General features: G+C 41.7%; 1 protein-coding gene across 2 annotated transcripts in view; it reads right to left on the reverse strand.

Annotated features, from left to right (window-relative positions):
* Nucleotides 1–404: 404 nt before the first annotated feature.
* SAMD12 (sterile alpha motif domain containing 12) overlaps nucleotides 405–14,489 on the reverse strand; it is a 176,889-nt gene continuing 162,804 nt past the window's right edge. For both annotated transcript variants that reach the window (XM_017826432.1, XM_017826430.1), the window contains exon 5: nucleotides 405–9,104. In XM_017826432.1, coding sequence (XP_017681921.1) covers nucleotides 9,082–9,104 — 23 coding nt within the window. In that variant the 3' untranslated portion in view covers nucleotides 405–9,081. The remainder of the gene's footprint in view (nucleotides 9,105–14,489) is intronic.

Here is a 14,489-nt window from a genome sequence, read left to right on the forward strand (position 1 = left end):
AAGGGTTCTTCCTCACCCTGTGCAGTGTCTGCTTGCCATTACTAAATGCGGGGTAAATCAGGCAAGATCAGTAGAACTGGTCTGGATGTACACTCAACCCATGCCCAGCAGAGCAGAGCCCTTTGCTTGGTTAACAACTTCTGTAATATCTGTCTTGTGCTGCATTTAGATAGCACCTGCACCCCATACTACAAACCACTGCATAGACCCAAGAACTGCAGCTGGGGAAGGAGACTTGAAGGTGGGCAAAAAAATCTGCCCACCTTCAGGTGCTGGAAACTGCCCGAATGAGACTGGTTGGACTGTCAGGTGAGAGTTGTTGCTGGCAAAAACCTCTGGTTTTTTTTCCCCTCCTGTTCATGAATTGGACCAATCCCTGACCTTGTTTAAATCAAACAAAGTGCTTTTACTGTATAATAAAAATTCCATGTTTTAATACATCGCCATGCACAAATGAAGTCAAACAATGCAGAGTACAAAATTGTCAAATATACAAAATGATAAAGCAGATACCCAAAGCTTCCAGAGATTCTGCCCAAAGATACCAAAAACTTTTATATTGATTTTAATTTTATTGTTTAAAAGAATTCCTCCCTCCCACCCGGGTTTTATTTTTTGTTGATTGTTGAAAACAGAAGGAATTAAAGACTAAATATAAAAACTGTAAGGTGGAATTAACAGTGATGGCCACTTCATATACTAAAAATTAGATTGCATGATAATTTCTGTTTTCGGAAAAAAGCACTGCTGTGCAGGTGAACACCTTGGATGCCTAGGGAAATGCAGAGTACATCAAACAAAAAGGCACACTTTTGTTTCATGCCACCTCATTTGGCTCCATCATTAAAAAGTTCAGCCATAGATGTACTGGGAGTAACAGTGTGTCACTTCTTAACCATTAGAGTGCTGGCATCTTCCTAGATTATCAACCAAGTTAACATTAAAAGGAGTTCACTGGCTTAGAATATTTCTTTAGTGAAAGTAAACCAGAACTGACTCCAAAGGCAGCAGGACCAGACACAACTTGCTGGCTTCAGGAGACTGTTTTGACCAGACAGCATAACCATGGGCTTGCAGTAAGCCTTCTGCATCCAGCTGTCCTGGATCAGGTTTCCCAGGACCTTGATCCCAGCATCACTTGTTCCCTGCAGCTCATGTCCATCATCAGTGGCCGATGCTGATGCACCAGCACAGCCTGGCATCTGATTCTGTCCATGGGCTGCTCATTTGAGGGCAACCTTTGGAGACAACTCAGGTGTAGCCTCAATTCCAGCTGTCAGTTACCTGCTTTCCTCAGGGTCACGTTCAAACCACCTTAAATTCAACTCTCCAAAACAGAGTACCCCAAATTTAGAGCCCCATTTGCTGGCACAGAGCCAGGCAGGCACTCCTCACATCTTAGTCCCACTTGTGAAAAAGAAATAATAATTGTGGGGTAGGTCCAGATAGCTGCAAAGCTGAAAACAAAGCCCAGCACATCCCAAAGCATGGCCCTGATACTTTCAGATTCTGCAATAACTCTGAAAAATTTAAAAATATGCCTCTTTAGCCTTGACAAGCAGCTCAGAGTCTTCTCGTCAGAGCATGCAGCCTCTTTGTGGAAATGCTGGTCATTCCCATTGCCAGAGCATTGTCCAGTTCTGCCAGGTAATGGCTCCTGCAATGGCTGCAAGAGAGCAGCGTGGAAAAGGACACCAGGCTGCACTCGCAGGTTAGCCCAGCATGGCCTCATTCCTCCCCTCCATCAGCAGTGTTGGAGTCAAGGCAGAAGGCTGAGACTGGGTCTCATGCTGAGGTGCTTTGCACAGGCTGGAAGCTCCTGTCCCTCTGTGTTTTCTCTACTGTCACTTAATCTCTTTTCTACCTTTCTCAAAAGAAGCACAGAGAAGGAGCCTCTTGAATACAAGGGCTGCAGAAGAAGTCCTAAGAGGACTTCCAACATTACTTTACCAAAGTCTGGTTCAGTAAGGAAAACCTCTGTCTAGATGTAAAACCTTGCTCTCAATATTGAAACAAAGTCAATCAACCAGTCAAGTCCCCTAAGCATCTGATGGGACAAATTGTTGGGTTGTTTCCTCCCCTGCACAGCTTCTAATAGCTTACAAGCTGTTTTGCTGCAATACCAATCTCCCTGCTTTAAAAAGAAAACCCCGTGTTTTGCTATTTAATTTAGTGACTTATGATATTTAAATAGATAAATTCAAGGCAAGTTACTTAACAGAAAGAATGTGATTAGAGATGTAACAGAAGCTACAGAGGATTTTTTCTTCTGAAAAACTATTTAGATATATTTGGAATTAGTATCAGAAAGGAGATTTCCATCTCATTCTCAGACTAAGCCTGGTTGTGTTATAATAATGCTGGCAATTCCACTCATGTGCAAGTTCAGCTTCTTCCCTGTCCAGCCGTATCCCAGCCATGCTGGTTATGGAACGCTCCCCTCCAGAGCTGCACAGTGTCTCAGCAGTGTGAGGACACTCATAAGCCATCACACACCGAAGCCAGTGACTCTTCGGAATTTATTTGACAGGGAGCAAGTATGTACTGATGTTCTTTAAACAATAAATCTAGCCCAAACTCATTTTCTTAGGATTTCACACTGGATTAGAGCAAGAATCCCCAAAGATCTTTACCTTCTTAGCTATGGCTGTAGTTAGCTCATTCTTGTTTTAGCTTCTTGATGTTGATTCAATACCAATCTGCAGTAAGTATTGCTTTTATAGTTTCTCTTGTTTGTGTGAACTGTTTACTCTTCATACTGCACATCCCTGTTCGTGCTGTTCCCCACTGATTGGTAAAGAACTTGGAAGATGCTCCAGAGTTTCACATTTGCACCTATTGACAGCGGTTTTGTGAAACCGGAATCAGACACTGAGTAGTCCAGTGCTTATTTCTAAAGTACAACATTCAAATCAGCTCATGGTAATGGGGTCCAATCTTGCAAAAAACCCACTGCTGGGAGCAGCTGTCGTTACTCTGGGTAATCCCACTGATGTCATTTCACTTCCAGGGCTTTATTAACCAGCTCCAATGGGACTCGTCATAAGAGCAGAACAGTTTGCTGTGTTTGAAGCAAGGAACTTGTGTACCATGCTCAGCTGCACAGAGATACAATCGCCCTCTCAATCAGCACTGCAGCTTCTCTGCCAGTCGTTGAAGGCAGGAAAATCTGTTTCTTGCCAGCAAGATCCTACCTCCTTAAGAGGCAAACCCACAGATGTTATTGCTTGCTCAGACTACACATCCACATGGCCCCATCATTTGCATGCAGCATTTTATCCCAGGCTGCTGTTAATGAAAGGCAACAGACTTTCTCACTGTGTCCAAGGATTCTGTTGTCCTTTCTTGTCCAGTTCTTTTCCTTTAATTATGTGCAGCAGAACCTTAAAACTGTGAGCAGACCTACTCATGCTCGTACCAAATGTTAGCAAGCACAGCTCTTCATAAAAGCTGTTTAAATTAAGACCATTTTGTGAAAAAAACCCCAAAAACCTGATATAGGTTGCCCTGCCTTCTTGTAATATTGGAAACTTCAAGGTATTTTTAATTCATAAATTACATCTGATGATCTAGTCTAATCCTTGCATAACATATGCCTAATGACTTCATCCAGTAATTGCTGCACCGAGCCTGGATTTCAGTTTGAGGTAGAGCTTATTGACTTAGAAAAATACTTTGCATACATTTAAAGACTTTATGGGATGGAGAACATGCCAGATAACTAAGTAAGTTGTCTCCACGAGTAATTATCCTCCCTGTTGAGTATTTGCACTTAATTTCTAGCCTGAAATCAGTTTCCAACCAGTAGAGCACATCATTCCCTTTTCTTTTAAACAGAAGAGGTACCTGCCCTCAGACAGCACTTCCCTGCCCAGGTAGAAGATTGTGATTGCAGACAGAGATCAAGTCACCTCTTCAAATTGCCTCTGATAAATTAATAGCTTGAGCTTCATTAGTCTGACACTATAATAAGACCTGTTTTCCTGCCCTTGAATGACACTGGGAGCTATTGAAAATAATCTTTCCAAGTTGTCAATACCCTTTTTGAAAGACTGACAGTAACCAAATGAACTGGAATAGCATCACTATTGCCAGGTCCTATATCCCAGCTGGCAAGAACATCTCTGGGGCTGATGTTGAATGGATTACTTACTGCATCTTTGCAGCCACTGTATCATTCCAGATATACTCCCCATGCTTCTCAATTTGGAAGGGGTTTTATCAAGTTTTAATTGCTTTAATGATTATGCTATATCAGCTTTTCCATGACTTTGCCTAAGACTGATAGGAAGCTAATGAGCCTATAGTTTTCTGGATCAAACCTCTCATTCTTTTGAATTATTGTGGTTTTGGTGTCATTTGAAGTTTCTTTTATGCTTTCTGGTTCTGAAGAGTCCTAGTCAAGTTTTCCTTCACTTTTGGATTCAGCTAATGATTCTACAAATTTAAAGTTATGTTTGGATAGTTGCTGCTTAATATTACCCATAATTACTGATGGAATAGGAGGAATTACATTTTAATGGGTAATTTGACTCCCTCCTTCTACTGCTTTCAAATACAAAACACGACTATTTGTTGGGTTTTCAATGTACTGTGAACAATCACTGTGCTGGGCCTGTCTAACATCAGACTTAGCTTTGCTATGATGGTATTTATTAGTATATGTGTAAAGCCTTTGGTCTAACCAACCCTAACCTATTTGCCACTGACTTCCCATACTTTTTTTTGCTTCCTTCATTAAACATCTACTTTTCTTCCTTGCTGATTTATCCTCATGAGCCTGCCTAATCACCCATAGATTATGTTGGTGGCTTTTTATGCACTCCAGATTACTTTCCTGAATTTTACTATAGGAGGTTGCAGGTAATGCTGGTAATAATTTTCCCTCACCCATCAATTTTAATTATACCAAAGGACTTTCTCTTTTTAAATTAAAATCTTATTGACCACAGCCTATATATACCAGGGTCAATTGCAGCACAGTCCTGCAGTGGGGCTGTTCAAGGGGACTCTGATGGCAGAGATGGCAACTGTTAAAGGGGACAATGTGAAAGATTCAGGGTTTTACTTTGCTTTACTTTGAATAACACAGATTTTGTGGCTTTGTGGCTGCTGGAGGGAGGTTCATTTTGGTGATCACAAAAAAACCCACCCCAGTCCTGGATCCATGGCTGGCACTGATAGACACATTTGTGGAGACACTGATGGAGTAGCACCAATGTGAGTCCACTGGGGCCTGGCCTGGAGTCTTCTGAAAGTTAAGGGCAAAACCAAAGCAGAATTGTATAACTTTTAATGGTTTAATTTCCTCAATAACGTTACATCTGTTGCCAAGCGACAACACTTACCCTTAAAGAACAGACAGGGAGGGATGAACTTACTGGTAGAGCATTACCACGCATCTGGGCAAGCAAAATCAAAGAGCTTGAGGAGCTTTTTCAAACTCCCCTCCTTGAAGACTGCATTTTCCTTAACAGAATAAACAGTGGGTGTTCAGGCACAGAAAGCCACACAGATAAAAAAAAACAAGGAACAAAACAGTGCAAAGGATGCCTTCAGCTGCAGCGTGCTTTCTGGAGTGAGCAATTCCTTCAGGTTTCTGGTGGAGGACTTCTCATGGTTCGAAGCACTTGGAAAGGTTGCACTTCTGTCAGGGATTCATAGTGGGGTCTGATGCTGCAACTTTTCTGGACATAAAAAAACCCAGGCAAGTGTGGCGCCAGGGAGAGGAGAAGGCTGCAGGTCTGCACAGGGGAACAGTGTCCTGATGGCAGCACTGCCTTGTCTCAGAGATAATAACTAGTGATCAATGTAACAGCAGCATTGGCCTTTGTGAATTTATCTATCTCCACAGGGCTGATAATGGCTGCTTGATGAAAATAGCATTAGTCTCCCACTCTTTCGCACCGAACTAATGGCTCTGAACATATTTAAATTGACTTCCTTTGCCGGAATAACTTATTTGCTCCCTTTCATGTTGACTTGGTCTTTGGCACTCTCGACATAAATGATTTATTGACTGGAGATAAAGCATTCTTTCCCCTGAACTGTTCCTATGACCCAGGCAAAAGCGGATATGTCTGCTATTAATAAGGTGTTCAGCATAAAAAATGCAATAACTTGATTGTCTGCACTCAATAGCTTTTCCGAGAACACAGTACCTGCCCCCATTCATAACAACAAAAATCTCTCCCACGTGTTTATTTATATTAAAAAGTTTTCAGAAGAATACGCTGGGATCCAGATAGTTGTTCAGGAGATGTAGAACAATTCCATAAATATCCCTGAGGAAGCATGGCCTACTTTGGGAGAATAACAGTGATGAAAAAAATCCAAACACAATGAATACTTAAATACAAGCCAAAAAGTACAGTTATTTCCTTATGGCTCTGGCAGACAGTTACACACGTGAGAAGTGTCACGGGGCTCGGGGGAACTATGCTTGCAGTTATCCACATGCATAGGCTGGCTGCAGGATGGAGACCTACACCAGCTTCAAAAAAGATTTGTCCGATAGGCACCTACAGCAGACTTCTCACCGAGTCTGGCTACTCAAGGATCTGGACTTCATTTTCACATTTCTCAGGGCCTATAACACTGCTTTTCTAGGTCACCATAGCTAAAATCCTGGGAAGCTTTTAAAACAAACTGTTTTAACAGGAGAAGTGCACACATCTAAATTCATGCCCATATACTGGAAGATGTTCAAAACTAACATTGATACAAAAAAAGCTTCTAGTGGCTCTCTGCCTAACGTAACTTCTTCTCATACGCCCTTTTAAGATAACACTCTCTGATAAACTCTTCTTTTATCATTCTAATTATTCTGGATTTTTTCACTGGGTAGTAAAATAAGAGAATTCCTACTGTGGAAGTAAAGCATTCTCCTTTTAATATAACATATCAATCAAAGTGTTTTATTTTTTAATTGCTGTACCAACATGAAATTGATGTCAGTTGCCAGAGTGCATTTTTAAAACCTGTAGCAGAAAGAGCTGTAAAATTCGCTGAAGCTTACAGTGGACCTGTGCCATGTGCAAGACAGGCTCTATTGGTATCAGATTCCAACCTGCAACCCTATGAAAAGTTCTAAAAAGTGCAAATGTCGCTGTTGGCAAAGATTCTCATGTCTTAAGGAGAATTTTTACACCAATTAATTTAAAATTAGGGACTAGGATTTTCAGAAAGAGAATGTAGAAGTTTACTGCTTTTTAATTCTTGGGAGCTCTATTTGGAAAGACCCAAACCATTAGAAATCACTATTGACTTCTGAAAATCCTGGTCATCAGTAAAAATAATTTTCTTTTGGACTGAATACTGTAGAAGTATCCAACATGCTGAATCTGAGATGGGTGGAGAGCTGAAACCTAAGACCATAACCATCTGAAAAAAATTAAACCCTGAAGATAATTATCTGTTTGTTGTACAGGCATCCTCAGTGGTTGACCTTCCATTCTCTAGCAATGAACTGCACAACAGTTTTTAAGAATTTTAACACAGGAGCTTCCTCTAGAAAGTTGCCTTTGATTTACTCTAGCTGCACACTCTCTCCATCACTGCATCTTCACACCAGTATTGTGTCTCACCCAATTTGGAATAAATGTTAACAGCATAGTACCTGTCTATCAGGCTGGAGAGAGTGACAGTCTTTAAATAAAGCTACTTTTGATTTCAAAGAAAGAAGGAACAAATAGATAAGCCCCCTCAGTATGCTGATGACATCAGTTCATTATAAAGAATATGTCACGAAGGTCCTGATGTGAGGGACAGACATTAATTCAACTGAGTCCCCATTGAAGAAACAGTACCACAGCCAGCTGTGATACAACCAGTGATGAGGCCAGCCATTCAGAGACTGAACAGAAAACAATGTTCAGATTGAATGTAACAGTCTTGAGCCTGCTACAGTATATTGAAAGGCTTATTGGAACCATTTGCTTATTCCCAGTTCCTACCAAAATACTGTTTTGGATAGAAAGTGGAAAAAGTTAATGAAGAAGTCTGCCCTCTCCAAAGGGAGTGTCTTGCTCCTCAGAAGTATAATCTTACACTTTACCTTTTTCAGAGAGTTTGGTTTGGACTATGATTCCCCAGCCCTGCCCAAAACATAAATGGTGGCCAGCATAAAGAACCTGAATTCTTCCAGTTTATTCTGTTTTTACTGTAGACCAAATCCAGGGTCACACACATTTCTGAGAAAGGCTCTCTCCCTTGCCTCTCCCTCTCTGTGTAAGAAAACACATTGGCACACTAGAAATGAGAACTTTCGATATGTGGTGGATTAGAGGGAGAGCAGACACAGTGTCCTACAGCTCAGTCAACCTACCCTGTTCTTGGCTACCTCTGTGACAGCTGTTCTCTAAGTCTTGATAAAAGAAGTCACATCTCTGCCACGTGCAAATCTATCTACACAATCTAATGTGAATTGGTGAAGGGATGATAGTAGTGGGCTTCAGTCTGGATGCAGTCTCAGCACAAATACTGAAACATATCCTCAGTATTTTAAAAAAAGACCATTATATATATATATGGACTGTGCTAGTTCTGTGAGGAAAGCACATATGAAGTGCTGATATTGTTTAACAGAATACCATTAGACTGCAAAACTAACACATACAAGACGTTTACATTCCTATCAGGGTGTAATATTGTGAACATATCCACTGAGATTGGAGAATTGCTGTAAGTTTTTCCTAAAACATCATGCCATCTGCATACATAATAAAAGAATCCAGTAGTTGCCATGCTAAAACAGGACTTCTAGTGAAGGGCATAGACAGTCCCCTAAAGGGAACTCAAAAGTTATGCACAGTGATGAAAACTGGAAGAAATTTTCCAGCTAAAGGTCTGTAAATGACCATTTTCAGCAAATTAGCACTGGATATTTTGCACCACGTTTTTACTCCACAGCAAACCAGGTCTTCCCAGAATGCATCATCTCAGTCTGATGATTTTACTTCAAGTTTGTCTTCAATCCTCCATGGTCATTTTCTGGCAGCGCCATTTATTGTGTTTTTTTCATGAAGGAAAGTTCACTTTCATATCAAGTGGCAGGACAGCAGCTTTAGAGGCTGGAAATGTTTATGGAGAGCTCTCTGCTGGGGCTGCAAGAAACAAAAGAGGAATTCAAAACCAGATAGTGAGTATAGAACATTATCATATATTTCACCAAAAATTAAAAAAGTCAGGTTTGAGCTTAGTAAATGTACTCCTAGAATATATATTGTGACCCTAGTACTTTTTTTTAATCAACTTTACTCACCAAACAAAAAACTCAGTGCTTAATCAATTTTTTAGATAAATATAAAGTGCACACTAGCAATCATTTGCATGATTTAACAAATCCTACTTGAATTTTATTGCCTCATGTGAAAGCACTGCTTACTCTTCCTGTAGTCCGAGTCCCAGAGAGCAGGCTCTTCTGTTTGGCTGGATTTGCATTAACTACTGAAGGCTCGATAGCCAAATGCTGGAAAGGCTCTGCCAAATGCCCAAGTAGGATTTAATATTCCCTGACCATTTCTGCTGGCCAGGATGGTGAGAATTGGCCATTGGTGTGTACAGGATGTGAAAACAGCTCACCCACATCCTTCCTCCCTTCAGAACCCATAAGATAATGAGGGGGGTTGCAGAGAGTTTCTTTTTTCTCTGCTAAAAGCAGTTCAGTACATTCAATGTTGGTGGCTGCTATTCTGTGCTGAAAGCCCTTGCAAAGGTGTAACATGATCACACCATAAAGGAAGAGAATGTGGAGGTTACTTGTAATTTCTCCTCCTCTTCACTCAAACTTTTCTTTGAGGAGTACAGCAAAAGGACAAGAAGCAATGGACATAAGATGCAACAAGAGAGATTCCAGTCAGATGCAAGGAAAAAAATCATCCTAGTAAGAGTGGTTAAATTTTGGAACAAGTTACCTGACTAGGCTGTGGGACCTCCACCTATGGAGATATTTGCAACTCAACCAGATGAGGCCCTACACAACCTAACGTGGCCCTGCTCTGAGGACAGTTGACTGAAACCATCTCCTGAAGCCTCTCCCAACCTAAATATTTTTATGATTGTACATTTTTTCTGATGGGGATTTGTGCTCCCCCTTCTGCCTCTCTGAACAGGAGACAAGTGCCCATGCAGGACTGCTCAGGCTGAAGCACATTCAGTTGTTTATTCACTCCGTAGCACGTAAATGCATGTAAACCCATCACAGGCTCAGGCCTCTGGGGCCAAGGAGCCATGCAGAGACAAGTTCACCATGTTATTTCATAGAATCATGGAATCATTTATGTTGGAAAAGACCTTCACAATTATCAAGTCCAACCCTTAACCCAGCACTGCCAAGTCCACCACTAAAATGTTCTGGGACGCAGCTTTGTTTCTTACACAGCCCTCGCCCATCACCAGTTTCATGGACCCCATCTCTGCCCAGGGCAGTGCTGGGATGGGACTCACCAGGGTGGGTTTTGCACCCTTTCCAGCGATATCCTGCTTTTTTCTTGAAAGTATGTGTCTGTATGTGTGGGAAGAGCTGGTTTTTGGGACAGATTCCAAATTGTGAAGCTAATGGGATACTGATGCTGCCAAGGCAGCATTCACATCAGCTGAAACTCAGGCTGGCAGTGGATTTCTGCTTCTCACTCCTTCAAAATCATGCCTGGTGGGCTCTTCTCTGTGCAGTGTGGGCTGACTGGCTCTGCCAAGCTGTCACTTTGCCCATATTTGCTTCTCCCAACCCCAAACTCTTGTAGCAATGGACATGAAGGTCTGATCAAGCAGGCAAAGGATGGGATGACAAATCAGTAGGTGTTGCATAAGACTAAAAAAACCCACCCACACCTTGCCATGAACACTTGACCCCTCAGTGTAAATATCCCCTATGAAATAGAGGAGCAATAACAACCAGTCTGCTCAGTTATTTCCCTCCTTATGTGGGCATATTTACCTGATTACAGTGCTATTCTTCATTTCTGTTTTTATAGCTGCTTTGCTTTTAATCTCCAGGTTCTCTACTGCCACTTTCTACATGAGATACCCATGTCAGTAGGTATCTGACAAAGACTCACATTTGGGACCAAGCAACCGTTTAATTCTACGGAATAAAGCAAAGGTTTTGAGCCTTCAGGTAGTCTAGACAGACAACTGACTGTGTCCTTCAGGACAGAAAAGAAAGCAATGGTGACATTAAGCAGGTTTGAAGGTAAAGGGAAAATCTGTGGGGAGGTTTTAAACTTGGAGAGAAGCAAACTGGTACCTCATCTCAAATTTGTTTGATTCCAGGTGAACTACAGGATGTCTCCTATCTGTGTAGCATCAACAGAGATCCGTCTCACAAAGGAAAAACAGGACTTTTTTTGAGCTTATCTACTGCAAAGAAGGGAAAATTTGAAAAGCTCTCCCAAGTGATGGAAAATACCTTCCCTAGCCACAGAGTTGCAAGACTAAAATAAAATGGGTGAACTGGCTCATTATATCAGGTCAGGCCTCAGGATTGCACTCACGCTGAAATTCTCCAATCATCCACATTGTCTCAGCCATCAGCTTGTACTTGTACTTAAGTTTGAAATGAGTCAGCTGGCCCTTCAGATAGAAACTCGTGAATGAGGAGAAATGGGACGATCCCAACTTGAGCTCTGTCCACACTGCAGAGGGAACACAACCACTTTGAGCCATGCAGGACACGTAGCAGAGGTGTCTGGATACAACTGGCAACACTGAGCAAGGGAATAGTAGCAATTCTGTCAGGCTTTTTATTTAGAGCAAGCAAACTGAGGATTTAGTGGTCATCTATCCTGTTTCTACTCTTCTCACTTTGTCTTTTGAGGACAGCATTTTAGAAGCGCTTATTCTTCCTCGTTACCTATATAATTTTGGGTGCCCAGCTGGAGACTCCTCTGAGGACTCTGGTCTTCTAACAGTACATATCCAGTTCTTTCTGAAAGTAAGATCTTTATAAAAGGTATCACAAATGAGCAGTTGTCTTTGAAAACCTTGCCTGAGCTCTTGGAACAAAGACCGCCCTTTGGAGGGGGTTTTTACGCTTACCAACACAACAGAGTACAGATCTAATCTCACATGACATTTTCAAGAAGCTGCTGTAGAAAGACAACAATAATTTCAAAGCCAGAGATGTATTTTAGTGTTTGAGTACCTGTACTGTGTGATTTTTGTCTAACTGAGAAAGGGACATATTTTACATTCATTTTAAACATATGTTAATTCAAGTCAACCTAGAGGTATTACCTATTTGTCACATTTTCATAATTGAGGGATTCCAATAAAGGAAACAAGCATCTATTATCTCTGCTAGGTTTATTCTCCTGAAACTAATTTTATGATATATTTCTAAAGTCAGCATATTTCAAACATGGGATTATAATGAAAAATGCCTACTTCCAAACATCCATCTACCAACTATTCCTTGGAGTCTGTGAAAAACTGCATTCACAGCTACATTTAGTAGTATTTTTCCTGTGTTAGAAAGGCCACAGGTATCTCATTTCATGTGTCTCATGTCACTTAAGACATTATAATATACTGTACATTACTGCAGACTTGCTGCATCTTGCTATTTCCTAATTAGTGTTCACAGAATCATCAAGGGGTTGGGGTTGGAAGGGACCTTAAAGATCATCTAGTTCCAAACCCCCTTCTGTGGGCAGGGAATTGGAATATTCCACTAGACCAGGTTACTTAGAGTGCCATCCAGCCAGGCCTTGAACACTTCCAGGGATGTGGCAGCCATAACTTTGGGCAATCTGTTCCAGTGTCTCACCACCCTTACAGTACACAACTTCTTCCTAATATGTGACCTAAACCTGCCCTTTACAGCTTAAGGCCATTCCCCTTTGTCCTATCACTACATGACCCTGTGAAAAGTCCCTCTCCAGCATCACTGTAGGCCCCCTTTGAGGTACTGGAAGGTGTTATAAGGTCTTCCTGGAGCCTTCTCTTTTCCAGGCTGAACAGCCCCAACTCAACTTGTCTTCACAGGACAGGTGTTTCAGCCCTGTGATCAACTTAATGGCCCTCCTTTAGACTCATTCCAACAGTTCCAGGTCTTTCTTGTACTGGGGATTCCAGAGCTGGACACAATACTCCAGGTCATGTCTGTGTCCAGCTGTGGGGCCCCCAACAGATACTGTTACCTTTGAAGAATTTTGTACACTGATAAAAGAAAATGCCTGGCAGCCCATTTGTAGATTTATCCTTTTCTTTATTGTGCATTGAATTATTACCACTGAGGTATGAGAGCATGAGGCGTCTCTCTCAGGCTTATGGAAGTTACTGTAAAAGCAAAATGCCTGCTTGGGGAACTGATCCCAATCAGTCACCATGGTGATTAGCAGCAGCTGGGAAGTGCTGCCATGGGGCAGCCTTGGCAAGGCCATGAACCATTCACCCCAGGTCAGATGAGACTGAAACTGTACCAACGTTTGGTTTCACTCTATCACTAAACCTTCCCATTACTGTTCTGGGTGGAGAATAGCACCAGCTCTTTTAACCTGAAGGTAAATGCAGTTATTGCTGCACATCCTTATTACCCAACAAGGTCGCTGATAACCAGAGTCAACAATGCCAGAGATCCAGGGTTACCTCAAACTATTGCAGGCGTGTAGCTGGAGCCAGCACAGAGAAGCCTGCTCCATCCAGCTCCAGCCGCCTCCTCCCATCGGAGCAGCTCCGTCCTGTACAGGCACCAAGTCAGGCCTCAGGGCTGCACAGAGACAGTAAACTGCCTCCCTGCACGTGTCACAGCCCAGCAGCCTGTGTGTTAAGCAGCGACACATTAATCAGTGGACTGAACGCAACACCCAGCAGCCGAGAGAGAATACAGAGCTGTGGATGGTTTTTGATAAGACTGTCAATTTTGTTTTGATTCCCAACCAGTCATGTCTTGGTCTGACTTGCCTGATTTCCCCCTCATTATTAAGAACAGGTAGCTGATACAGTCTTGAAGTTTACTTAATGTTGTTTGTCAAATGCAGTTGTCAATATGGTGGAAAAATACCAAAGGGAAAAGGAAGGAAGTCTCTTCTTACTTTGATTTTTTAATTTGATTGCCAAGCAGGAAACCAAGATTTTGGTTTTGGAGTAGCTTGACAGAAAAGGTGGATCTATGAGCACAAGACCTAGAGCATCAAACACAGTAATCCTAATCCCAAGCATTCCATACTCATTAATGAAGCCATGCAAAATAATTATAAAAGCTGAAAATACAGAGTCTTTAAAACAAACAAACAGCAGCCAACACATGAACTGCTATTTCTGCAAGGATAAATTCAGGATTTCTTTTTCTTCTTCTGGACAACTTGCTCCCACAAGCAGGTACTCTTAATCCTCCTGGATATAGTTTTAATATCTGTTGATACCATCACCACAAATATGCTCCTGAATAAATATTCCTGTATGAGATCTAGGGGAGAGAGAATGACTTTACATGCAATAAACTCCTCAGTGTTATTTATGTATTGCTACCCTGCTCACTCTGAGCGGTC

The sequence above is a fragment of the Lepidothrix coronata genome, unplaced genomic scaffold (assembly GCF_001604755.1).
Source record: "Lepidothrix coronata isolate B3197 unplaced genomic scaffold, Lepidothrix_coronata-1.0 Scaffold126, whole genome shotgun sequence".
Lineage (NCBI taxonomy): Eukaryota > Metazoa > Chordata > Aves > Passeriformes > Pipridae > Lepidothrix > Lepidothrix coronata.